Source organism: Urocitellus parryii, chromosome X (genome assembly GCF_045843805.1).
Source record: "Urocitellus parryii isolate mUroPar1 chromosome X, mUroPar1.hap1, whole genome shotgun sequence".
Lineage (NCBI taxonomy): Eukaryota > Metazoa > Chordata > Mammalia > Rodentia > Sciuridae > Urocitellus > Urocitellus parryii.
In genome coordinates this window covers 125,227,602-125,254,464 of record NC_135547.1, presented here as the reverse complement: position 1 = coordinate 125,254,464, position 26,863 = coordinate 125,227,602, and the positions used below count along the sequence as shown (strand labels likewise).

The 26,863-nt window shown below is 36.2% G+C and overlaps 1 protein-coding gene across 7 annotated transcripts in view; it reads right to left on the bottom strand.

The window, feature by feature from the left end:
- The window catches only part of Arhgap6 (Rho GTPase activating protein 6), a 451,538-nt gene that overhangs the window by 63,327 nt on the left and 361,348 nt on the right, over positions 1-26,863 (bottom strand). For all 7 annotated transcript variants that reach the window (XM_026395146.2, XM_026395148.2, XM_077793573.1 and 4 more), the window contains one exon: positions 18,988-19,147. In XM_026395146.2, the coding sequence (XP_026250931.2) occupies positions 18,988-19,147 (160 nt within the window). The remainder of the gene's footprint in view (positions 1-18,987; positions 19,148-26,863) is intronic.

Sequence of the window (26,863 nt, the reverse complement as noted above, 5' to 3'; positions counted from 1 at the left end):
ATAGGAAAAAAGGAACACTCTTATAACTGTTGGTGGAATGTAAATTAGTACAACCACTATGGAAATTAGTATGAAGTTCCTCAAAAGACTAGAAATGGAACTACCCTATTATCCAGTCATACCACTTCTTGATATTTTTTAGAAAGAATTGAAGTCAGCATAGTATAGAGAAAGATGCTTATTGGAACACAATTCACAATTGCCAAGCTAAGGAATAAGCCTACATGGTCAACATAAAACTGGATTAAAAATTTTTTAATACATACATATATATATATATATATATATATATATATAGAGAGAGAGAGAGAGAGAGAGAGAAAGGAGCTTCACTCAGCCATAAAGAAGTATGAAATTTTATTTCCTGTAAATGGGTGGAATTAGAGAACATCATGGTAAGTGAAATAGCCAGACTCAAAAACTCAAAGGTCAAATTGTCTATCTCAAATATGGAAGCTAGAAAGAGAAAAAAAAGAAATAAAAATGAATCTTATGATAGTAGAAGGTTCACTAATAGAGTAGAGGAAGGAGATTGAGAGGGAGGGAGGAGAGAGAGCATGGGGAAGTTCTGGGGAATGAAATCCACCAAATTATATTATGTCCATGTATGAATCATATATATATATATATATATATATGTGTGTGTGTGTGTGTGTGTGTGTGTGTGTATTTTAAATAATAATGCTAATGATGACAGAGGGGAGATTGATAGTGTAAAGCAAGTGGATTTGGGGAGGGAGCAGGGGAAGGGAAGGGAAGGTACTGGGGAATGAGATTGATCAAATTATATACATGTACAAGTATGGTATAACAAATCCCAGTATTACATACAACTCTAATGCACCAATAAAATAAGGACTAAAAAAGAAAATGTGGTATATATACAGAATGGGGTTTATTCTGTTTAAAGAATAACTATGTCATTTGCAGGAAAACAAATAGAAGTGGAGAGCATCATGGTAGGCAGAATAAGCCAGACTCAGAAAGTCAAAGGTCATGTTTTCTCTCATGTGTAGAGGCTAAAGGGAGAGAAAAAGATAGGTTTCATGAAAATAGAAGGAAGACCTCTAGGCAGAAAGGGGGCCGGGGGAGGGAAAAGAGGAGGACAAGGGGAAGTACTGGGAAATTAAATTGTTCAAATAATGTTATGTGCATGTACAAATATGCCACAATGAAATCCACTATTCTGTATAATTATTATGTACCAATTAAAAAAAAACCTTAAAAACAACCTCTTTCTCTCAAGCACCAGATGTATTCAAGCATAGTTTGGAAACTCATTAGCTAAGCATGCAGGAAAATGGAGGCCTGCAGTTTTCACTGAAGTGTTTTACAGAATTGTGAGCTCAACTTTATGGCAAGAAGAGTTGTGACTCATAAGCCAGTTTCTGACCTGGCTGATAGTAAAATAATCTATTCACAACTCCCTGACCTAAAGGGAAACACATGTCTATGCTGACATAAAACATTTATTATGGTTTCCACTTTGGTGGAACATGTTTCCTGGAAAGGGAGTGAAAAGTTAAAGGCCTCAACCAGATTTGTCTTTATGGTCCTGGTGATGGTTTCTAGGTGGCTAATTAGATTTTCTTAAGATTCCTCCTGAATCCTAGGTTCACTAAATTATTTTTCTGCTTAGGTTGTTTGGATGGAGTATTTTTCATTTATATCCAAGAACACTAATTATTTAAAAATTATGTTTATTTAAATTCCCATACCCAATCCTGATAAACAAAATATGGTTATTAAAATAAAATGTAACATATTTTACATATATATGTGTATATGCATGAGAAGTAGGTGAATATGTCTATACGGATATGAATTAGATAAACTATACAATCTGTGGACATCCTGTAAAAATGTTTACTAATGCGACATTTAACCTTGTCTAAAACTAAAATTCATTATTTCATTATTTACCTCTTCTTTTGAGGGCTTTGAAGCTTCAGATCTCTCAAAACTGAGGCAAGATAAAGACTAAACGAGTTATTTTATTTCTAGTTTGGAAAGGAGGCTTGGTAAAGAAGTGGTAATATTATTAATGGCCCATGGCACTAGAGAGCAATTAATTGTGACTGCACTGCACATCTGGTGCTTTCCAGGGATTATTCTTATCCATGTATGTTAAACTAGTCTGTAAGTCCACACTGAAAAACAGATAGTGACTAAAAGGAGCAGGAGAGCCAAAATCCCAATCAAAATCATGTCCCAGGAAAATATGGGCTGGACATAGGAATCAGTTAATTCAATCACTACCCCTAGTACCTCTATTTTGAGTTGCTTGGTCCATATTCAAAGTCCATCCCAAAAAGTAGAAGAGAGAGTAGCTTTTACAGAAAGGGGCAGGTAGCCATCCTGGAAACAGAAAGCCATGTGACCATTACACTAAGAATTGACCTGGGATGAACACCAGAGATTTGGGAGGAGAGCCAAAGCAGGGATCTCTTCTCCATTGTAAAACAAGAATTCTTTAGGAATGTTGTATTATAGTACCTTAGCTTGGAAATATTATTAACACTGTAACCATTATCTGTGTAAATGTCATCTTCGCTCTAGAAAGTGGGCTCATCATGCATACCTGCATCCATCCATCCATCCACCCAACACTGCTTAAGCACACACTTTAGGTGAAACTAAGCTATATGCTATGAACCCAGATGAATGCACACTACCTCCGCATTTGAGAAACTCAAGAGTTCACTGTTAGAGTTAGATATGTAGAAATTTAACTTAAAAAAATTAAATGCTTCAGTGAAGATATTTACTAGGTGCAAAGACAAATAAGAAAAGGCTACCCTCAACTAAGCTTACAAAGGCTAATGTTTAGATCAGTTTTAAAGAATGAAAATACCCTTCCCAGGGACCTTTGAGTTTTTTTTTAATTGGATGATGAAGCCCGGGCACTTAACCACTGAGCCACATTCCTACCCGATTTTTGTATTTTATTTAGAGCCAGGGGTTCAATGAGTTGCTTAGGGCTTGATAATTTGCTGAGGCTGATTTTGAACTCGAGATCCTCCTGCCTCAGCCTCCCAAACCACAGGGGTTACAGGCATGTGCCATTGTGCCCAATAGGACCTTTGAATTTTGGTGGTGGTTTCCTCCAAAACTCACATGGTGACTACTTAGTTTAGGAAATTTTTTCTTCCTGATAATTCTAACCCTCAACATTTTATTCCTAGTAATTCAACCCTTTATCAACTATGCATTCCATTGGTGAAAACAAATAAGAAAATTGCAAATTCTGGATTGAATTGATAGTTCCTTAAGCGAGAACCAGGATTCAAGAGAGTGGCAAATAATAATTCTGGAAGAAATACTAAAATATGAAAAAAGTGGAAAATAATCAATGTATTCAAGCTTTAATTGGCCCCACCATTTAGTTAACTTTGGATTTCAATGTTTGTGTTTGTGTGTGTGTGTGTGTGTGCGTGCACACACACATATGGATGTCATCTTCAAGAAATCTTTCTAACTATAGATTGTTAGTTATTTAAACAAATCCATAAGTCATCAAAGTTTCTATATCTACTTTATCCTTAGCATCATAACTGACATGGAGTAAAGCAAGTAGGAACAAGGCGACTGGATCATTTGTCTTAGTATAAATCCCACTGAATTAAACACTCTTTCTTTATCCTGCTAGCACCTTGAGGGCTCAAATTTCCAAAAGTCTGTTTCTAAAGTGTCTAAATTTCCCCAGGGAAGGAAATGTTTTATGGTATTCTTAAGCAACAGAGATGCCTCTCTTAGAGCTAAGGCTCCCCAAAGTACTTGTAAAATGTACTAATCCTCACAGTTTACATGTTGAAGTGGTGGTGAAATTAACAAAGCTGTGGTTAGAAAATAAGAACATTCTGTGTGTCTCTTACTGCTGTAATGAGAGTCAACTCTTGGAGGTCACCATGCTTCCAGCTCAATTAAACATTAAAATACTTTTTCTGTTTTCTTTAAACAATTTTGGCAGGGTGATGAGTTCTAAAATTTTTCTATATCATATTCAGGAGAGAAAGGGAACCCTTTTGGACTCATGAATCTCAAAGCAAGGGTTCTTATTACAGAAAATCATTAAGGTATTTGATTTGTTGAGTGTGTCTTCTCATTCTGTCAAAACGTGAGAAGCTGATCTCACGGTTTGGATGCCATGGGTTTAAAAGCTCAACCATGGTTTTTCCTTAACTAGGCATTCTTTGTAATCACTGCTTACTGCAACAACTGGTCATGATCAAATTATGCCCTAGAAGGATCTTTTTACTTGTTGTCATTTCTTCCACATTTAAGTTCTATGAGTTAAAAAAGGAGATAGCCTATCCTTTCAGACTCCTGAATTTGCATCTCTCATCACACAGTCCTTAAATGGAAAAGAAGACTTTTTAACTTAGTCTAGGTAGGCACTGTGTTTTCAGAGATAGAAGTTTCCAAATATCAGAACAGGAAAAAATGGCTTTTGGCAAGTCATTTCTTTAGGCTAAATTTCTTCCCTAGAGTATAAAGGAAAGAAAATAGGTAAGAGAACAAAAAGATAAAAATCACTTATCTCAAAAAATGCTTGGGGGGCTGGGGATGTGGCTCAGCGGTAGAGCGCTCATCTAGCACGTGCGAGGCCCTCGGTTTGATCCTCAGCACCACATAAGAATAAATAAAATAATATAATATAAAATAAATAAAATAAAGGCACTATGTTCAACTACAACTAAAAAAATACATATTTAAAAAAATACTTGGATTGTTAACTCAAGAAAATTAAGCCCTGAATTATGGAGTTCCATCATTACTTGTTTTAAATCTGAAGATCATAGTCCAAGTTAAAAAGGTAGTTACAGTTTGTGCACACAAAAACTGAGATAAACACTAATATTTGAGCCACAGGGTTAGAAGTTCATGCATAAATTGTTTTATAACAAAATATGATTAATAGCCAAGAACTAAATGAATGTTAGTTATTTGTTAGTTTTAACAATGAACATTTGTGAGGTAGTGCTACTCATTGATATCTGGGGAGTTCAATTTGTGGGACTTAAGTTGAAGGAGTACTTTTACTTTTTATTTCATACTGTTTGGATTGGTTTCAGTGAGCACAATTCTTTTATTTATAATAATGAATTAAAATAATTATTCAAAAGTTAAAAAAAGGTAGAGTCAGATAATGGCATCTACTTTGGGAATGTGGGCGATTTTTTATTTATATTTTTGTGGTGGTACTAGGGATTGAACCCAGGGGTGTTTAACCACTGAGCCACATTCCCAGCCCTTTGTATTTTGAGACAGGATTTTTTTTTTTTTTTACATTTTTTAGGGCCTCTCCAAATAACTGAGGCTGGCTTTGAACTCATGATCCTCCTGCCTCAACCTCCCAAGTCACTGGGATTATAGATGTACCCCACCATGTCCTAACCTACTTTGTTTTGATGGTTATTGTTTTATTATGAACAAGTAAGAGGGCAATAAAATAACCTTGAACTAGAGACTTTAAAACTTGGTGACTCCTAGAAATTTCTGTCATTTGCTCCCATGAAAATAGTTCCCTCAGATTCAATAACCGGGAGATGATGCAATTGGATGAAAATGTTAGGCTCCTCATTCTTGACATATCCATTCCTTGTTTTTTATTAAACTCTGAGCCATTTGAAATACTTCTAAATGACGTGAATACAATATATAAATGAATATGTGACATTTAAATTTTAACATATCTCATTTAGTTTCTAAAATATTTATTGAGCAGCAAGTATATGCAAGGCCCTCTGATGCCCACTGAAGCAGATAAAATAAGAATGGTTCTCCATCATTTCTTGCATACAATGTCAGAAGTTGACATTATGTATACCCACTGTTTCTAATGCAAATCCATCTCTATCTATACCCTGTTCTTCCTTGCTCTTCCTGTTAGGTGCTCACCTTCCATGCAGTCATGTATCCTAGGAGGAGTCCTCATCCTACCCTTGGGAAAGGACTCTTAGTTCAAGCCAATTCTGGTGATTTATTTTCCATTGTCACTGTTGATTTGAGCATTGCCAGGCATTACAATTTTGGGGAATAAAAAGGGAGGGAAGTCTACCGGGAGACAGTAGTACAAACGCTTTTCTATTCTTTTTAAATTTTTTTTTTGCTTTTCTATTCTTAAAAGATACTTTCTACAGAGTCAAGGTTCTTCTCTGCCTCTTGATGCTGCTGTAGGAACAATGATACCAGGGTTCACTGTAGTCATTCTGTACCAATAAGTGAAGTCAGCTAAAGAACAAGGTGACCCACTGATAATAGCAGAAAGAAAAGATGGAAAGCCATTGGATTAATGAGTCCTATAACTAGCCACTCTTAGTCCAGTTTCCATAATTTGCAGTAAAGACATTTTAAATAGCAGATGATCCAAAACTCTGCTGTGGGGTGTGTTCTTCTGCTTTTAGGTCCACCCCAGACACGTCAGGTATCCAAAGGAAAGGCATCCATAGAAAATTTGAATTTGTGTGTGTTGGGTGGGATATAAGACAGGGAGTGCTATGGTTTAGATATGAGGTATCTCCTAAAAGTTTTTGTGTTAATGCAGGAATAATTAGAGGTGAACTTATTCAATTGTGAGAGCTGTAAACTAATCAGTACATCCTGGTTTGAATGGACTGACTTGATGCTAACTATATGCAGGTAATGTGTGGCTGGAGGAGGTGGGTCACTGGGGGCATGCCCTAGGAAGGTTATTCTTCCCTGTAGCCCCTTCCCCTCTCTCTCCCTCTCTTTGCCCCTTGGCACAGCCATGAGTTGAGCAGTGTTCGTCCACTGGGCTGTTCAGTACTAACGTGCTGCCTCATGTCAGGCCCAGAGAAACTAGAGTCAGCTATCTGTGCACTGAGATCTCTGAAATCATGAGCCTCAAATAAACTTTTCTTCCTCTAATTTGTTCTCAGTAGGTATACTGTTCACAGGGATGCAAAACTGACTGAGACAGGGAAGGGAAGAGGAGAGAGATCAAATTGGAAAGAATTGCAAATCTGCAGAATAAAGTCTTTTCAAATAAATATTGCTAACTTCTCAGTCATCAAACCAGATAGTAATAGTGGCTAATAATCAACACATAATGGAGGTTAGTTTATCATTAAAATAACTCACTTCACACCTGTATAACTATAGAGTTCATGATGGCATCAGTTGTTTAAACAACTCATAAAAACATAACTTTTCTTCCTTGATCAGCCACCAAAAGAACTTACTATTCTACTTTGAAAAATATTTGGTTACATATAACTTAAGCACTGAAACATCTGAGAGCCATGGAGTTCTAATCATTTAAAAAGCACCCAATTATTACAAAATAAAGATAATGAAAAAAGTGAAACTGCATGGATAATAGCTATGAATCACTGTGTCAAATTAATAACACTTTCTTAAATCAGGGATTGGCAAGCCTATTCCACTAAGGTCCAGACAGTGAATATTTTCAGCTTTGTGAACCATATAATCTTTGCTGAAACTACTGAATTCTATAACTGTAGCACTAAACAAGTCACAGGCATTACAGAAACAAATAGACATGACTGGATGTTAATAAAACTTTGTAAAAACAAACAGTGGGCTGGGCTGCATTGTAGCTCAGTGGTAGAGTGCTTTCTTGACATGTGTGAGACACTGGGTTCAATTGTCAGCACCACATATAAATAAATAAAAATAAAGTTCCACTGACAACTAAAAGAAGTATATTAAAAAGAAAAAAAAAAAGCAATGGGCTGGATTTGGCCCATGAGCTATAGTTTGCCCACTTCTCTATCTTTAGTGAAGACTCCTTAAACTATTTTCTTAAACTGTTCTTCCAGAGCTTTCCATTTGTAAACATTTTGTGAATTTCCACTAATCAAAATTTTAATTAATCTTGAGGATTTGATTTTACGTTTTATTTATTTATCTTTTATTTGTTCTTTTTAGATACGCATGACAGTAGAGTGTATTTTGACATATTGCACATACATGGAATATAACTTATTCCAATCCTAATTGGAATCCCATTTGAGGGGTTGATTTTACATGATCTAGAAAACCTGCCCACTCAGGATTTAATTTCAATTAATCGTATTTGCTTTCATTTTACCCCAGGTCAGGGAAGCAAAAATGGAAGGTCTTGCTTAAATTTCAAGGATGGGGTATTTCTTGTAATTATCAAGTTTGCTTTGTCATGATCCCAACAGAGAACAGTGCAGTCTTGAAATATTTGAAAGGTGCCAAAATATTTCAGAGACTGCAGTAATAGAAGCTTTGGTCAAGATACCAAGGTCTTGTGCAATATTGTTTGCTGCTCCATCAAAGATATATGAATAAGTATAAATGTAACCAGACTGCAGGTAGAAAACTATATCTGAGAACATAAAGGAGTCCATTAGTGAATACCAAGGCATAAAACACATGGCTTATAGAATCATGCACCTGCTTGGCATCAGCACTGAATCACACAGCATCACACATTTGATAACTGTATATAGGAAATATCCTGACCTGTTAAGGAGAGAATCCAGGAAGAAAACTACAAAGGCACCTTCAGAAAAATCTCCATGATTATTGACTTTTATTGTCATGATTTGATGAGGCAGCTTCTATCTACAAGGGTTGCCAGAGGTAACTGGAACACATCATATCAACTGCTCTTTTTCATATAATTGATGTATTTGTATTTTATTCATCAACTGACTTGGAATTCCTTGAAGATATGGGCTACTTTGACATGGTGATGTATCCTCCATTGCACGTATAACTGAAAACTCCACATTCCTATCTCCTCTGGGCTGTATATCTAGCTTGGTATTTCTAAAGAGAGCAGTGGAGCAATGTAGGAAGTTCTCTGTGGGTCACTCTTATGGTTTTATTTTTCATAATAAAATTTCTAATTTTAGTCACAGAATAAGGAAATATGAATTTCACAATGATGAAAATACAGATTAGAAACATAAAAAGTGAGGTGCAGTTTATGAAGCTAATGACATAACCCATTAATAAGGAAAATTTGTCCACTATATTTTCCTATTTGATAAAGGTGAATTTTTATGTAAATTTTTAATTTATATATGACAGCAAAATGCATTAAAATTCTTATTACATATGTAGAGCATAATTTTTCATATCTCTAGTTGTATACATTGTATATTCACACCAATTTGTGTTATCATCATATTCTACCATCCTTAATATCGTTTGGCTTTTGATAGAGTGGCATTAGATGCTTGGGGTATGTTCTAGCCTTATATTCATTTCCATGGTCCTACAGAACCAGAACATCCGATCTATCTTACCAAGGCCCTGAGATCCATAACAAAGAAGAACTAAAAGTTTTCCATACTGATATTTCTGTCGTTTTCTTCTTAATTGTCTTTTCCCCATTCCATTTGCCTTCTAAAACTGGGTTATCAAACTAAGGGTCAGGTCATAACCTATTAATTAACCAAGAAAATTTAGTGGGTCATAACTAGTGCATTTTAGAAAATGAAATAGAATGGAACAAAAGAGGATAGGACAGAATATTGTAGAGAATATCAACATGAATCTCTGATAAAGATCAGCATGGTTTGGTTCATATTTTTCTGTCCCAAGACATAAAATATATTTCTCACTGTAGATTATGTACAAAAAGCTTTAAACCTGCTATTCTAAGATTCATAAACTTGAGTCTGTACTGCTTCCTCAGAACAGGCTGCCAGAAAATAATTTCTTCTTTTATATAAAATAGTATTACAAATAGATTTGATAGTGAGATCAGTATACAAAAAGAACTTTGGGAGGCTTTAAAAAATTCCAACAATGGAATAGGCTTCTGTGGTTGAAGATGACTCTGGTGGCTTAGGATGTGATGAATAGAATGAAAAGATACCCTGAACTAAGGAAAGCAAGTAGGAGTTTATGGTTATAATTAAGATGAGATATAATGGAGTCACAGAGAGTTGAGGGCAGATATATGACAATGTGATATGGTGATAATGATGATGAATATGATGAAGAAGAACTTCTGTGATTAGTGTATGACAGTAGATGTTTTAAGCTCATTTGGTTATTATTTCATTTAAGTTTCATATTTACCTATGCTATTATCAATCAAAGTTGGAAACAGCATGGGATGCAGCAGGAGGAAAATGTTAAGGCTGTTTTAAAATAATTACTAGAGACACTAGGAGAAATGAGAGAAAGATGATCAATGCTTCTCAGAGAGACAGAAAAGAGAAAAAAGGCTCATTACCTAATAAGCATATGGATGCATTCATTGACTTCTCAAAGATTTGCTGAGGACCAGTGGTCTATTGAGCAATATGCCAGACAATTCAAGTGCAAAAACAAATACTGGCCCTACTGCATAGCAAATCACAGTCCTCTTTGGGAGAATCAAGAAAAGGTGATTGGTAATACAAAGAAGTACAAGTAGCTCCCATAGCAGAGACCTTTGTTGAAGGACTCTAAGCCTAGTGCTTTAATTAATCCTTTACCATCCTGTTTGGTGGTATTTGCTTCTTTTGGGCACACCTTTGTGGATTCTAGCCCAGGTTTTAACTTCTGTACACAAAATCTTCAATGAATAGATCTAATATATGGCATTTTCAACTGGACATCATTAGCAAGAGTATCACAGCAATAGGGCAGTTATAGTTTCTATCTAGTGCTAGCTCAATTCCATTTCCTACCAGGTCATTCTTATTTTCTAAATCAACATTTAAATCACAAACTAAAGACAACTGCAGTGTTGGTCTACCAAGAATATAATATTTTTATTTCATTGAGTTGTTTACTTGGCTTTTACATTGCCTAAGGAATAATGGTGAGATACTTTATAAGGAAATCATATAATTGAGCAATTTTGAGGTATCAGGGTACTCTTATGAGACTATTATCCACAATTTCTAAATCCATTAGCGATTCCCCATTCCATTATATTTTTTTTCAAAATACATAAACAAAATTTTCTCAATTGTGATATCAAAAATTAACTGAAGCCAGAGATGAAAAAATATTACTAAAGAAAATGAATACGCATTATCTCTTTGGAACCATTCTGTTTTAAACACTCGTTTATGACATAGGCCATAATCAGTTACTTCCTTTCATTTTACCTGAGACTAGACATCAGCATTTTTTTTCCTATACAGGGCCAAAAAGCAAACTTTTTTTCTTTTTTTTTATATGTTCTTTTAGTTATACAGGACAGTAGAATCCATTTTGACATAATTATAAGATCATGGACTATATCTTGTTTTAATTCAGTCCCCAGTACCTCTCTTTCTCCTTCCCTCCCCCACTCTCTGCTCCCTTCCTCTATTAACCTTTCTGCCATTTACTTAAAATTATGTTTAAAATTAATTTCTTGTGGATACACATGATGGTGAGATTCACTGTAGTATATTCATACATATACATAGGAAAAATTATGTCATATTCAAACCTTTGAAACACTATCACAACTTACTCTACTGTGATATGTGTGAAAGTAGGCATAGATGATATATAAATGAATGAGCATGACTGTGTTCCAGTAATACTTTATTTATAAAACATGGGTAAGCTGGGCTTGTTCACTAACCCCTGCTTTGAGCCATTTGTGTTAAAATGTTATCAAAGTAATATTCATTGAGCCCAACATATAACCTAATATATAAAATGATTCCTATATTTGTTTCCTGCTTCTATTACTAAGGATTGTACTGTTACAGATTAGACGCTCTGATCCAAGAACCTCTGCCATGAGCATATATTTGAACAATCAGAAAGAGTCCCTGGTTGCCTCCATGGGGCAATTTCAGGCTCAAAAGGGGTACCAAATTAAACTCATCAGTCATCTTATTGGGTTTATATAAGTCTTATTAGTTATCGAGTCTCTGCATGATCTTTCTGAGTGAATTTAGAGGAGGGAAGAGTCAAAAGAGGCAAGAAGTCTGGGTCCCAAGCAAGTGTAAGAAGCAGTCCATTCTCACCCACACCCATGGGCAACCTGTACTGGATGGTGCTTGAATAAAAAAGATACTTTTATAGTGTTAATACATTGAGTGGTTAGCCTACCCCAATCAATACAAGTGTATATCTGTGAGACATGCTCTGAGAAGTGGAATTGTTGGGCCACTGAAAACTTAGACAACATTGTCAAATTGCCTTGTAAGTTGTTTCAACAATTTATTTTTATTTATACATATTTTTTGGTACCAGGGATTGAACTCAGGAGTACTTAATCACTGAGCCACATCCCTATCCCTTTTAATATATGTTTTATTTTGAGAGTGGGTATTGCTAAGTTAGTTAGGGCTTCACCAAATTGCTGAGTCTGGCTTTGAACTTGTGGTCCTCCTTCCTCAGCCTCCTGAGCTGCTGGGATTACAGGCATGCACCACCATCCCGGCTGTTTCAACAATTTATACTTCTACTGATAGTATATGAGAATGTCTATTTTCCATTAAAATATATTATCCAATTTTTGTAAGTATCTGTCTTTTTATTTGGTAGTATTGGGGATTGAACCCAGGACCTCATATGCCAGGTAAGCACTCTACCACTGAACTACACTCCCAGCTCATATTATCCAATTTTTGGATCCATGATAATCTAAAGAAAAAAAAAAACTCCTTGGTGTTTAGCTTGTATTTATTTTCCCTCCCTCCCTCCCTTTCTTTCTTTTTTCTTTCTGCAGAGGGGGAGGTCTGGGTATTGAACCCAGGGCCTCACAAAGACTAGGCAAGCACTGGGCCACTGAGCTACATTCCCAGCCATAGGTTTTATTTCTTTAATGTATGTGAGAGTGAGCAACTTTCCAAATATCTGTACACTATTTGCATTTTACTTTCTGTGAGCTGCTTATAATTTGTCCACATTTTGGTTAGATTTTTTTCCTTCTCATTTTAAATTGTATTAGAGCCCATATAGTAAAGAAGTCAGCATTTAGTCTGACAAATGTGCTATAAAACTTTATTTACATATTTGTCATGGAGATGATTGTATTTTTCTTTTATGTAGAGAAATTCATATTTCTATGTTTTCTGGGTCCTACCTTCCTAATACACACACACATACACACACACACGTGTGTGTGTATGTGTGTGTGTGTATGTGTATGTATGTATATCCAGTTATATTTTCCTTTTCAATTTTTAATCTTCAAATATTTCCTTAACATGAATTTATTCTAATGTGAGGAGTAAGGTCACAATCCACCTTTCCCTCCTCAATAGTTATCTCTTTATCTCAAATATAATAATCTACATTTTCTCTTGATAAGAAATACCATGTTTATTTATCATGTAATAAATTCTCATGTACATTTGGTTGATTTTGGAACTTTATTGAATCCCATTGATTTACCTATCTATTGTGAAGCAGTATAATACTCTTAATTTCTTTAGTTTTATGACATATTTTAGTAAATCAACAGGGATAATGTCTCTTGTTCTTTTTTAAAATCAGATTTCCCTTGATTTGACTACCTCCATATAATTATTCACTAAGATGATGTTCAAATAAATTTAGTGAAATTCTAAAAAAAATTCTGTTGAAGCAATTTTTGGAATCACATTCAGTTTACAGATAATTGATGACATAACTTTATCTTTATATCAATATTTATTTTATTTTTTTTTAAAGAGAGAGTGAGAGAGGAGAGAGAGAGAGAGAGAGAGAGAGAGAGAGAGAGAGAGAGAGAGAGAGAGAGAATTTTTTAATATTTATTTTTTAGTTCTCGGCGGACACAACATCTTTGTTGGTATGTGGTGCTGAGGATTGAACCCGGGCCGCACGCATGCCAGGCGAGCGCGCTACTGCTGAGCCACATCTCCAGCCCATATCAATATTTATATATTGATTCTTATTTAAGAAAAATACATCTTTTATATTTATTTCTAACTGCCCTAAAACACCATATAATCCAATTTAGACCATTTGGTCTGGAATTATAATCATTCCCTTGGATATCATAATAGTTTCCTATCAGTGCTATAACAAATGACCACAGACTTAGTGACACATTAAGTATCTTACAGTTCTGGAAGTAGAAGTCTAAAGTGAGTTTTAATGGGCTAAAACTAAGGTGTCAGCAGGACTCTTTTCCTTTGTGGAGGCTCTAGATCTTCCTACATTTAGAAGCCACCCTCATTCCTTAGCTTTTGGCCCCTTCCTTCATCTTCAAAGCCAACATATTGCATCTCTCTGGCCATAATCATAATACATAATCACATCATTGTCTGAACACAGTTAGTATAGTCTCTCCATTTTAACTACCCACATGACTATTTTAGGTCTTCTCAGAAAATCCAGGATATTTTCCTACATCAAGGGCCTTAATTTATCACATTTGCAAAGTTTCTTTTGGCATGTGAGGTAACTTCACAGGTTCCAGGAATTACAATGTCAATATCTTTGAGGGGTCATTATGTTGCCAATCACAGATACTCTCTCAATTATCTGGCCCTCTTTACCTTTGTTAAATTCAATTAGAAAATCCTAACCAGAGGAGATTTGGATTAACTAAGACTAAGGAATTTAAAGTACAGGATGGCATGTTTTCTTTTAATTGTGCTTAGCTGCCAGGGTATTTATTTTGCATTTTAGATGTCCAGCTATAAGACAGATGGGCCTTTTGTCTTCCCCACAATTCTGCAACATTGCTGTTCAATAGATCCTATCTCTTCCACCCCTCTTCTCTTTTCTCAAACCTCCAGGACATCTTCCCCATTCTCAACCCTAATGCATGAAGCTATTTCCTATTTGGCTGGCAGTGGAGAAACAATATGGAATTGAATTCTACATACTCTCCTACCATCTTTTTATTTCTACTATAATATTTATTTATTTAGATTCTCGGGATTTAACCCAAGGATGCTTTACTACTGGGCTCCTTCCACAGTCCTTTTTTTAAAAAAATATATTGATTATTTTTAGTTATATATAACAGTAGAATCCATTTTGATATAATGATAAAAGCATGGAATATAATCTGTTCCAATTCAGTCCCCAGTACCTCTCCTTTCCCTCTGCTCCCCCACCCCCATTCCTTTCCTTCTACTCTACTGATTTACTATAGTTTTTTTTAAAAATAATTTCTTGTACATGTACATTATAGTGATATTTCTGTGTACCTATATGAATATACCACAGTGAATCTCATTATCTTTTTATTCACCTCCATCTGTGCCCATCTAACCAATGTCTACCTATTGTAGCACCACACAATGTCAAACTCTCCACTTGTGCTCTGGATGCCCCCCCTCCCCCGCAGTCCAATTTAGTAAATCACCAACCCCCTCCTAATCTTCAATTCTCCCCTCTCTCAGCTAAATACTGAGAGTTGATGGCTATGTTATTATATCATTCATCTGAGCCCTGGAACCACAACATTTCACAAAAGAAGAGGGTTCTCCAAGTAGCTAGCCATATCTAAGTCTGTACCATTATCCTAAAGTGACAGTGAATAGAAATGTGAGCTTCAGTACGTTTCTATTTTCATTATATCCACTATCTTACCACGTGTGGTGTCATTTCTTTAGGTTCTAGGGGCTGGCTGCTGTGTTTATTTTTTGGGGAAAATTATTCACATAGTGATTGAAACTATTTATAACTTCCATTTGGGGGTTTGCCTGGGGATCAAAAGTGGCCACACTCAAGCCCATAGTTGATGTCATCATAGCACTTGGCTATGGCCACATATTCAGAAGATCTTAGTAAATATTTCATGTCTAAAAACATCTGCCCCAAACAATAGCTTCAAAAACCCTTGGGTGGTGTCTAGGTTTTTCTACCAATCACACAATCCCTTCTTTCCTTCACAACTGAGAAAATGTATTTGTAAATCATTAAATCTTACTTTGATAGAAAATGTCAAAATACCCTTCCCAAGGCCTGGAATATCTTTGAGCATCTCAATAGTGTAAATCTTTCCCTGGAGGTGTCGGGAATCACATAGTCTCAGAAATAAGCAATGGAGACACAGCCTCCAGCAGAGAAGTTTTTATAAAATTATCTGTTTAGTAAAGTTTATTTATTTAGTGGATTCTTTTAAAAGCAATGAAAAAGAGAAACATAAAATTAACTGGATTTAAAAGCATAGCTACAAAAATATCTATTTCCTGATAGCTTATCTGATTTGCATTCAATACAGGTTTCAAAAACATTTCAAAGTCAACATTTCTATTTATTTATTTATTTTCATACTGGGGATTGAACCCAGGGGCACTTTACCACTAAGCTGCATCCCCAGTCTTAATTTTTTATTTTGAGATAGGATTTCACTAAGTTGCTTAGAGCTTTGCTAAATTGCTGAGGCTGGTCTCAAATTTTCAGTCCTCTTGCTGCAGCCTCCTGAGACTCTGGGATTACAGGCATGTGCCACCATGCTTGACACATTTCTATTTTTTTAAGGAATGAAAAGAATGTCTGTGTCAGGTGATACATGCCTTTAGTCCTAGCAACGTGGGAGGCTGAGGCAGGAGGGTAACAAGTTTGAAGCCAGCCTCAGCAACTTAGCAAGAGCTTGTCTCAAACTAAACAATAAAAGAGCTGGGGATGTAGCTCAATGGTAAACTGCCCCTGGGTTCAGTCCTTAGCATATAAAAAAATAAAAACAAAAACAAAAGTCTATATTTATGAAAGGTAAACAGGACAGGACTGTAGGGGAGAGGGTTTATAGCACCTTGTGAACTAAGTGGGAGTGGAGGGCAGATCTCTCCTCTATCCTACAAGCAAATCAAGTCAAGGTAAGGCAGGAGGGTCTATCCTTGAGAAAAGAAGAGACATGGGTTGGCTGTCTCTAGTACATGGTTTTCACAACTGCACAAGTGATTTTCTTCTTATCTCTACTGAGGGCCTTTATGTAAGATTAGTGTGGAAAGATATAAAAGGGTAGGAATTTCCTTTCTGGAGGATCTGGCTCTGGTTGTGGGAGCAACAGAATGTGATAAAAGCAGCAAAGCACCTCGCAGTAACATGTGCATCTTGCCAGCCCCCCTAGGCTTCCTCTACTTGTCTTTTCTGAACTTCATCACAACCCTCAACAGAATCTCAGATTCCAGCCTTAAGAAAAAATGTGGCCCTAAAACTTGCCATCCCATGACAAGCTCTGGGTTCTCAGTGTTTTCATGGTATTCTTCCTAGCTGGGTCCTTTGACCACAAAAATCCTGAGGCAAACTGTTTGCTATAGATTGGAAGTAGAATGTACCCAGAAGCTCAGGTGTTGAAAACAATAAAGCAATATCCAGAGGTGGGGATTTTAGGAAATGATTGTATCATGAAGAATCTGACATCATTAGTGGATTAATACATTTGACGGATTAAAAATATGAATGGACTACTGGAATGTGGTGAAAACTATAGGCAGGTAAGCATGGTTGGAGGAATTAGGTCACTGGGGGTGTGCTCTTGGGGACTATATGTTTTCCCTGATCCTTCCTCCTCCCCAACTCCAGTGCCCAGCTTCCCTGAGCACATCAGTGTTCCTCTGCCATACCTTTCTTCCACGATGCTCCAGCTCACCTCAGGTTCACAGCAATGAAAACTGTCTGCCTTGGACTAAAGCCTCAGAATCATTACTCCTCTAATTTGTTGTTAGATATTTTGGCCAGAGAAACAAAAATCTGACTAACATACTTCTCAAGCTTGTGTGTATGTGTGTGTGTGTGTGTGTGTGTGTGTGTGTGTGTGAGAGAGAGAGAGAGAGAGAGAGAGAGAGAGAGAAAACAAGTTCCCAAAACCTGATCCTTAGACTCCTAAACCAGCACTCTTCTTTAGGCACAACAGCCAAGAACACAGCACTGATAGCACTGTGGGTGAGGAATGTGAGCATATGTGCATATGAAACATAGAGTTGCTCAACCTTGGTGCTTGGGTACTTGGGATCTGATAATTCTTAATGAGAGAGCCTATCCTGTGTATTGTAGGGAATTTAGTAGCACCCCTGGACTCTACCCACTAGATGCCAGCAGTGCCTTTCCCCCAAGCTGTGACAACCAAATGTGTGGGCAGACATTAGCAGATGTTCTCTGGGGATGGGGGCAAAATCTTTCCTGGTTGTCAATCACATATCTATGAATGTCTGTATGTATACACATATATACACATAGACACATATATGTATGTGTCTATGTGTGTGGAATATATATATATATATATATATATACACACACACACATACATACACACATATACATATATATATGCATTTAATATAGATTATTTGATGAATAAATATCCATGTAGTTTCTAGCTTTTAGAAGCTTGTTATCCCCTTTCTGCTGTCATGTATCATGCACATTAGTCAATATAAGTTTTTATAGGCAGATTTACACTATTGGTATAAAATAAATGTTGTTCCTTCTGCCTCAAATCAGTTTCCTGCTCCATATTCATACCAATTATAAAGTGCTTTTATAGTAGATAGTAAACATTCAGAGACAGACTTTTTTGGCTTAAAAGAATTCAAGTGCCTGTTCCTCATCTTTATGGGAATTAGGACCAATGTCAAAACAACAGTCAAACAGGTGTACCCAGGCTCCAATGTCATCATAGTACAGCCCAACCTGGGCACACCGGGTGCTAGGCTGGCTACACAGGAGTGCATTTCCATGAAATCTCTGATTCTGAGTTTGTGTAAGATCAAACAATAAGTTTAACCAAGTGTCAAGGCATTCTTTTCATGTATTTATTTTGAAATCAAGTTGAGGCAGGCACCACTTTTCTTCCAACCCTTTAAGCTGAGCTTCCTGGAAGTGCTTTCTCACTGGTTGTTGTGAAACTATGTAGATGGGTGAGATATACATGGCTTTGCTTTGTAATGCCCAAAGTTGACCTTCCCTTTCAACTATGTGTTAGCTGACATGCAAATTGTCCTACTTGGACATGTCTTTCAAAATGGACATGAATGCTAGCCAGTGATCAAGAAGCTGCAATTTCCTTCCTGTGTTAGTGTGAGGTGTGAGAAGAGTTTGCAGCTTGTAGCTTTGGCAGAGCAGATGTTTGACTCGTAGCATTCCCCAGCAGAAAGGCAGACAGGGCCTTACCTTTGGGAATGGTGATCTGACAGCTCAGGTCACAGTCCTGCTGCAACTGATAAAAAGCCACTTCCTGCAGTCGAGCCCGTTCCAGCTCCGAAAGACTCTGGATGGGGACTGACCTCAGCCGAACGCTGCGGCCTGACATGCTGTTCCAGGTGAAATCACCCTGCAGGCCAAGGGAAAAACATCAAGAGTCACACCATTCACCTATTTCTCCCAAATCTCATCCTCTCTCCTTGTCAGTAATCAAAACAAGAAAACTCCACCTTTGTGTTCCACAATTGGTTCTCCATTTCCCAAACAGATCCTCTGTTGGTTTATCATGGCTTTTCTCAGTGAGTTGCAAAAATCAAAATCTAAATTAGCTGCTGGGTCACATGATCTCATCTGATGACACAGACATATGCCAAAGAAACTATGTGGAAAGATGGTGAGAGGGTCTTACTTCCTCTCTTGTAGAGGAATACATAGGAACTTTTTAGTTTTCACATTTCAGTAACAGGAAAAACTGTGCTGCTAACTGCTGTCATGCACACTAGGAAGAGGGAGGTCAATATATTTTGGGATTCTATCATGTGCAAACAATTGTATAGGAGCTTTTTAGTTAATACATCCAATGAGATGATGAGGTGGTTGACATTTTTTACCCTATCTTATATAATATTCAATAATATAATATTATATACTAATATAATATAGTATATGATAATTCAGTTTTGTCTTGGTATCTATGCTGGATTGGTTTCAGTATCCCATAGGGATACCAAGGTATGAGGATTCTTAAGTCCTTTATTTAAAATGAGAGTATTTGCATATAACCTAACCTACCTACTTTATCCTATATACCATCTCTTGATTAATTTTAATGTCTAATACAATATAAACACTACAAATAGGTGTTATCCTATATAACATAGAGAATAATGACAAGGAAAAAAGTCTATATATGTTCAGATCACTTTTTTTGTTTTAGAAAAATTTTGATCCATAGTTGGTTGAATTTGAGGATGTGGGACCCAAGGATACGGAGGGCTGACTGTTCTTTTAGCATATAATATACCGTATACTTATGTTTCTATACTATATATTAACAATATATTTTATTATTATAATTATATATGCTATATATTATTACAATATTAATATAGATGATGAAACTGTGTCTGGAGCAATTAAATAATTTTCACCAAATTATGAGGACTCAAGGTTAAGAATATATGGCATTAAACTCTATAGAAAATTTGTAACCACTGAGTTTCTAGTTACAGCACTTTCATGAGCTATTTCAATCACAAGAAGTACAGAGATATAACAAATAACTATGCATGTTCAAAAAACATTTGATATTGAAATATTTCATCAAAGAGTCACAGTAAATATTCCAACAGTTACAAGAGTGCATTTGTATGCATGCATCCTTGCCTCTGTTGTCCACTGAGAGTTTTGGGCTTCATCTCAGTGACAACAGTGAGAAATTGATGGCCAATGAAAGAATATTTCACAATCTTCTGAAACTTGTGTGCCTTACTGAAGAGGACTTCCTGAAAATCACAGATGCCAGCCAGTGCAACAGATTTGAAAAGATAGCTATTCCTCAACAATCAAGAAAATTTCTAGGGAGACAGAGAGTTGCTGGCTCATAAAGCCACTGTCAAGGACCCATTGCAATGAGCAGAGCACTTACATAATACTCTAAGACTTAACCATCTTGAAGAAGTCACTCATCTAAAAGAAGGGAGACTGAAAGACTGACCTAGCAACCCTTAAGATACTTTTGTTCCATACTGGTGGCAACTTTCTCCCTCAAATGTTCATTCCAAAGAGTGAATGACACTATGCTAATTCTTCATTATTTTTCCTCTTTAGCTTGGATTTCATTCTTCATTTAATAAATGGAGACATTATAATTTAATGGAGGCAGAAAATGAACAAAGTAAGTAAAAGTTGTAGTGCATTAAACATGCTAGGAATTGCTAGGGAGGAAAAAAATCAAATCAAGGAAAAGGAAGTAGCGGAAAAGGATTTATGGTTTTAGATAGAAAGACTGGACAATATTTGAACATGGGCTAAAGAAGTGAGGGCTCTTGGTTTGTTAGTCTTGATAGGATGAATATTAAGAGGTGCCTAGGAGGAGCTCAGGGAAGATGCTTTGTGAAAGGGTGCAGGGAGATGAGTGAATAAGCAAATCTAGGTAAAGTGGGTAGGCTGTGGTTGCACTTAGTGAACTGAAGGGGAGTGTTCCATGGCCAGTGTGTTTTGGATTTTTTCTTTTTTTGGTATAACTAGACTAAGTACAAGCTTAAACAGTCAGAAGTTGGGGCCTGGGATCTTGGGTATGACTCTCAGTTCTACCCTCTAAGCTTAGTATACCACAAGGCACATTATCAGAGAATTGCTTTTTTTTCCCCCCAAAAAATATGAAGTTCCAGATGCATTTGTGACTTTTACAAATGAAGTTTAAGTACCTAGAGGAGCTGATTTATATTTGAAATGTCAAAATACAATTACATACCTGTTCTTTAAAAACATTTAAACATGTGACCTACAATGGGCTTAATCATTTATAGCAGATATTGGCATTCTTTTTCTGTCAAGGGCCAGATAGTAAACATTTCACACTTTGTGGGGCATGGGTCTCTGTTAACACTATTTAATGTTGCCTTTAAGGCACAAAAACAGCCATAGATAATTTATAAATGAATTTGTGTGGCATAGTTTAATAAAACTTTATTCATAAAAACAGAAGTTAGGCTGGATTTGGCTGGTGAGCTGTATTTTTCCAATTTCTGAAGTATAACTTATGACTGAAATAAATCAATTCCTAGAAGAAACATTTTGTTCTTATTTACTATACCCTCTTTTTGAATTAATTCAATCAATATTTAATGAACATCTATTACATTCTAAGCACTATAGTAGGCTTGGAATTATTAAAATGACAACATAGTCCTTGTCTTGAACCTTCAGGTAGGAAGAATACAAGCAGTCTATAAAAATACACAAATGGTAATATTAGAATTAAGTACCAAATGCAATGGGTGCCTAAGAGACAAGACTTTTCCATATGTCTGGAAGTCAAGAAAAGCTTTGTAGAGAATTTAGTATTTCATGGAGACTTGAAAGTCAAGTAAGGGGAATAAATATTTGTCCAGTAGAAATTGTACATTGGTGAAAACCATGAGTGCAAAAGCAAACAAGTTTGAGGGAACAGACTTATTCAAGAATCACAAGCCTGGAAGGATGGATTGAGCAGGGGGTGAAACCTAGCAGAAGTCAGGGCCAGATGATGTAGAACCTTCTCGTAAGCAATACAAAGCAGATTTTGTTCTCCTCCATAGGTGCTTTCTAGTCACCTAGAAACACTGAGAGTGACATGGTCATATTTGAAAATGAGAAAAAATGACTGGAAACAAAATTCTTCAGGTATTGAAGGGGAGAACAAATTAAAGGTGCATTGATAAGAAAAGACATTGGGTTATGTATGATGATTATTCAAATATGAACTGATATTTTGGTGACTCCTAAATTGCCAGTTTACAAAGGTAGAAAATAAATGCTATAAGATGATCTAGGGAAGAGCTAAGCCATGACACCCAGGTCCACCCATCAGACCTCATAAGAGACATGAACACAAAGGTCAATGTTGCCACAAAGTGACAAACACTCAGGAAGAGTACCAAAGCCCACTAGCAAAGCCTAGAATGTTTCTGGCTCTTTCTCAGTTCTCAAATGTGCAGTCTAGACCAGCGTTTTCCTTTGATGACTGTTTATCTCATAAATGGTTGACTCATTAAGGCTTTCTGCATCCAGTCTTCTGAGTGCTCATCATAGGACATTATTTTAAGAATGGGATCCTAATTAAAATAAGTCATACTCCATGTATGTATAATATGTCAAAATATACTCTACTGTCATGCATGCCTAAAAAAGAACAAATAAAAAATTCAAAAAAGAATTAAAAATGGATAATTTCAAATTTGGTTCAATTTTTTAAAAAATGTAGATGAAATTGACATTGGTCCAATGCTTCTGAACAGACTAAGGACTCTGACAGTTACAAAAAAAATCCTTTTGGGGCTGGGGTTGTGGCTCAGTGGTAGAGCACTTGCCTCGCATGTATGAGGCACTGGATTTGATCCTCAGCACCACATAAAAATAAATAAACAAAATAAAGGTATCATGTCAATCTATAACTAAAAAATATTTTAAAAATCTTTTTATTCTGGGCTATTACATAACAGCATTAATAAAGGTTAGAATGTTTGATAAAATGATATAGCACAATGGTTCTTTGGATGGTAACATTGTCCCCAAGGAGCCATTTGGCAATGTCTGGAGATATTTTTTTTAAATCACAACTGGAAGGGAAGGTGTGTTCATGCTACTGGCACCTAGAGCATAGAAACCAGGGATTCTGAAAATCATCCTACAATGCACAGGATAAACCCCACAATAAAGAATCATTTGGCCCAAAATATCAATAATTGAAACATTGATTTAGAATAAATTGGTCTGCTGTTAGGCTCAAATTACAGATAATCACCTTAAAACGATGGAGTCAAAAAATATTAACAATCATTAATACAGTTTGTTCATGCTCAAAAGCATAAACTATATATTCATATTCATTATTCTGTATACTATATACATAAAAAGCATCACACAACTTATTTTTAACTAACTTTAAGAAGCACAAACTCCACAAACCAATTTACAAGAAGCAAACAAAAAGTTGCAATACAATAGAATCTTGTTTAGCTGGAGAACAACTCACTCACAGTATTAACTGAGGAGATTTCCTTCCCACCAGAAGTCTACGTCTCCACCTTTAGACAAAAGAAGCAAACTAGAAACCTAAATTACAACAACCTAATATCTATATTTTATTCAGAAAGGTCATTCTTTTGAACTAATCTGCATCTTCACAAATAGACTTGACTTTCTCATGAAATAAAATTGATTGAAATAATTTTGGTTTTGGTCTACACCACATTGTTTTCATATGTCCTTGAAGCTAGTCTCTAGTTGCAGCATCTCTTTATTCTCATCCAATTATCAACATGGACCAAGGGAGCCAGCAAGGGGTGATGCTGCTCAAAATGCAGTCTGCAGACCAGCCATGCCAGAATCACCTTGGACAGATTATGGTTGTTAAACATATTGGTTCTTGGGCTCTAAGGCAAATTTATGGAATTAGAGTCACAAGGAATTGGGACTTAGCACCTCCAACATGAACCAGATCCCCAGATGATTATTAATTTTTGCACATTGATTGAGCCCTGCTACTCTGGTGGTGAAGAAAATATGGGTTCAATTAGACATGAGCTCTTTGGCAAGATTCGGAATATCTGAATGTCAATAGATGAGCAAAGAGCAAGACTCAATTTTCAGGATTAAATTCTCAGGTGTGTAGGAATTATACAAGAAATGCAAATTAATTTCTTGTAGAGGGCTTATTAGCTGGTGACAAGCTGTGAATAAGTGATAATTTATGTTATAAGTTAATATTAATCATTGTCACTTTAAATTTGCATCTCCATTTTAAACCTGGCAGTTTTCGTGACACCAAAAATTCTTGAAAATGTGTGCTGAAGTCCTTGAGTAAATGGTTTCACTATGTGTAAGACAGTTTTTTTTAGATACCAGCTGGACTTTGGTTCCATAAGTGTGAGAAGCTGAAGAAAAGACAAGAGGATAGGTTAGGCTTGGAAAATGACATGCCATTTAGATCAACCATGCCAGGTACTAAATTCCTTTCAATTGTTTCCTATGTGGCCAACTATCATTATTAATAATTAGCAATGCAGAGGCTTGCAGATAATTACAAATTTAAATACCAAGCCTACAACCAACATTTCTGCAAAGTGCTGCCTCATTCTTTTTTTTTTTTTTTTGAGAGAGAATTTTTTAAATATTTATTTATTTTTTTAAGTTTTCGGCGGACACAACATCTTTGTTTGTATGTGGTGCTGAGGATTGAACCTCGGCCGCACGCATGCCAGGCAAGCGCACTACCGCTTGAGCTGCATCCCCAGCCCTGCCTCATTCTTTATAACTCCAAAATAAACCCTTATCAATGACATGGGACTCCCTTCTTCATGAACTTCCAGGGAAAGCTGAGGGTATTTGTGTGGCTGTCATACCCCTGATTGGACTCATAAAAGATACTATGAACTCAACAAATAACATCTGCTAATTCTTCTTTTGATTTTTTGGCCACTCCTTGAAAAGAGTCTCATTTTTAGGGAGACTTAGCACTTCTAATACATTGTACACAGTTTTAATGTTTTATTCATCAATATTGATTTGTTTTTCTATAAGTAAGAATTTTAAGCATGAATTTTAGAAAATTCTGGATAGCTGGTAGTGGTAGCAGCCCATGTTTACCTTTGGCCTTGGCATATTAGCTATTTATTACTAAATGAATGTCCAAATATGTCAGAGTAGCATGATGAAAACCTCCATCTCTCTCATTCAGGTACTTTTCTAGGTCCTCAAGATTCATTAGTGAAAAAAAAAAAAAACAACCAAATAGCCTCTCCTTCATGGAGCTTCCAGGATAGTGGAGGAAAATCACACAGGAAGTCACAAGGCAAATACAAGATAGAGAAGAAGGGAAGAAGGTACTGTAGGGGAGTAGAGAGAGGGTGCTGGGAGGGCTGCCAGGGAAACCTTACTGAGAACACAATATTTGAGCTAATGCTTAAGGAGGTAAGGGAATGAGCCAGGGAGATTTCAGCAGCCATGCCTCACAGACAGAGAGACTGGTTAGCATAGGGTACCATGGGGTAGTGAGTAAAAGCAAGGGCTGCTTGGGTTTAGATCTCAGTTCTGCCACTTTCTAGCCATGTGACTTTCTAGCAAGCTACTTACAGTCTTCATGCCTCACTTTTTCTCATATATGAAATGGAAATGATAAGGATTTTGCAGAAACAAGCAGACTGGCCAGGAATCAGCAAACCATTGCCTATGGGCCAAATCTTGCCCACTGATTGCTTTTATAAATCAAGTTTTATTGGAGCACAGCCATACCATTAATTCAAGTATTGTCTATTTCAGTTTTCATAATACAGTGGCAGAGTAGAGTAGCTGCAATAGATATTGCCTGGTTCCTACAGCTAAAAATATCAGAACAAAAGGCCAATTTCATTTCTGTGTCTCTGCAGTTGAATTGTGGACTTTTCAATCATGGGTTTAATTTTTAGTTTTAATCTTTACTCAAATCTTGGATGGAAGAAGGTAAAAGAGCCTGTGTATATCCAAGGTCTGTGGAAAATGGAAATACTTTTCTGAATTAGAAGCATGTCAATGACACTTGACAGTTTTGCTTGTCTTTCTATAATTAAATTTAGTTTGCTGAAATTAGAACAGCAGACCTCCAGAGATGGATTAGAACTTGAAGTTATTCTGCTTACATTTATAGATTGTCCACTTTCTGCTAGTTACCTTTCTAAGCTATTGTCCCATTTAATCCTTACAATAATTCTAAGGATTGTGTCACCATCATCATCCCCAAATTTCAAATAAAGAAACTGAGTCACAGAGCCAAGATCACACATTGGCAGAACTGAGATCTGAAGCCAGGCTTCAGGCTCTAGAACTTAGACTCACAACCACTACAATTTATGTATTTTATCACTTCTCATGATAAAACAATCCAAATCCCTAACTCTATAAGTGAGCAAAGCAACTGCTTTAAATGAAGCAACTCCTATAGTAGCAGGGTAGGAGCTGAACACAAGGGTCAAGTTCCACCTCTTTCCACCACCAAGACTTTCCATTAAAAGACTCTTTAGGCTAAGTTAAGCCAGACAATGTTTAAAACTCCAGAAGCTTAAGGTTTTCCCTTTTGCAAAAGAAAGCATATTAGATTTATTATTAG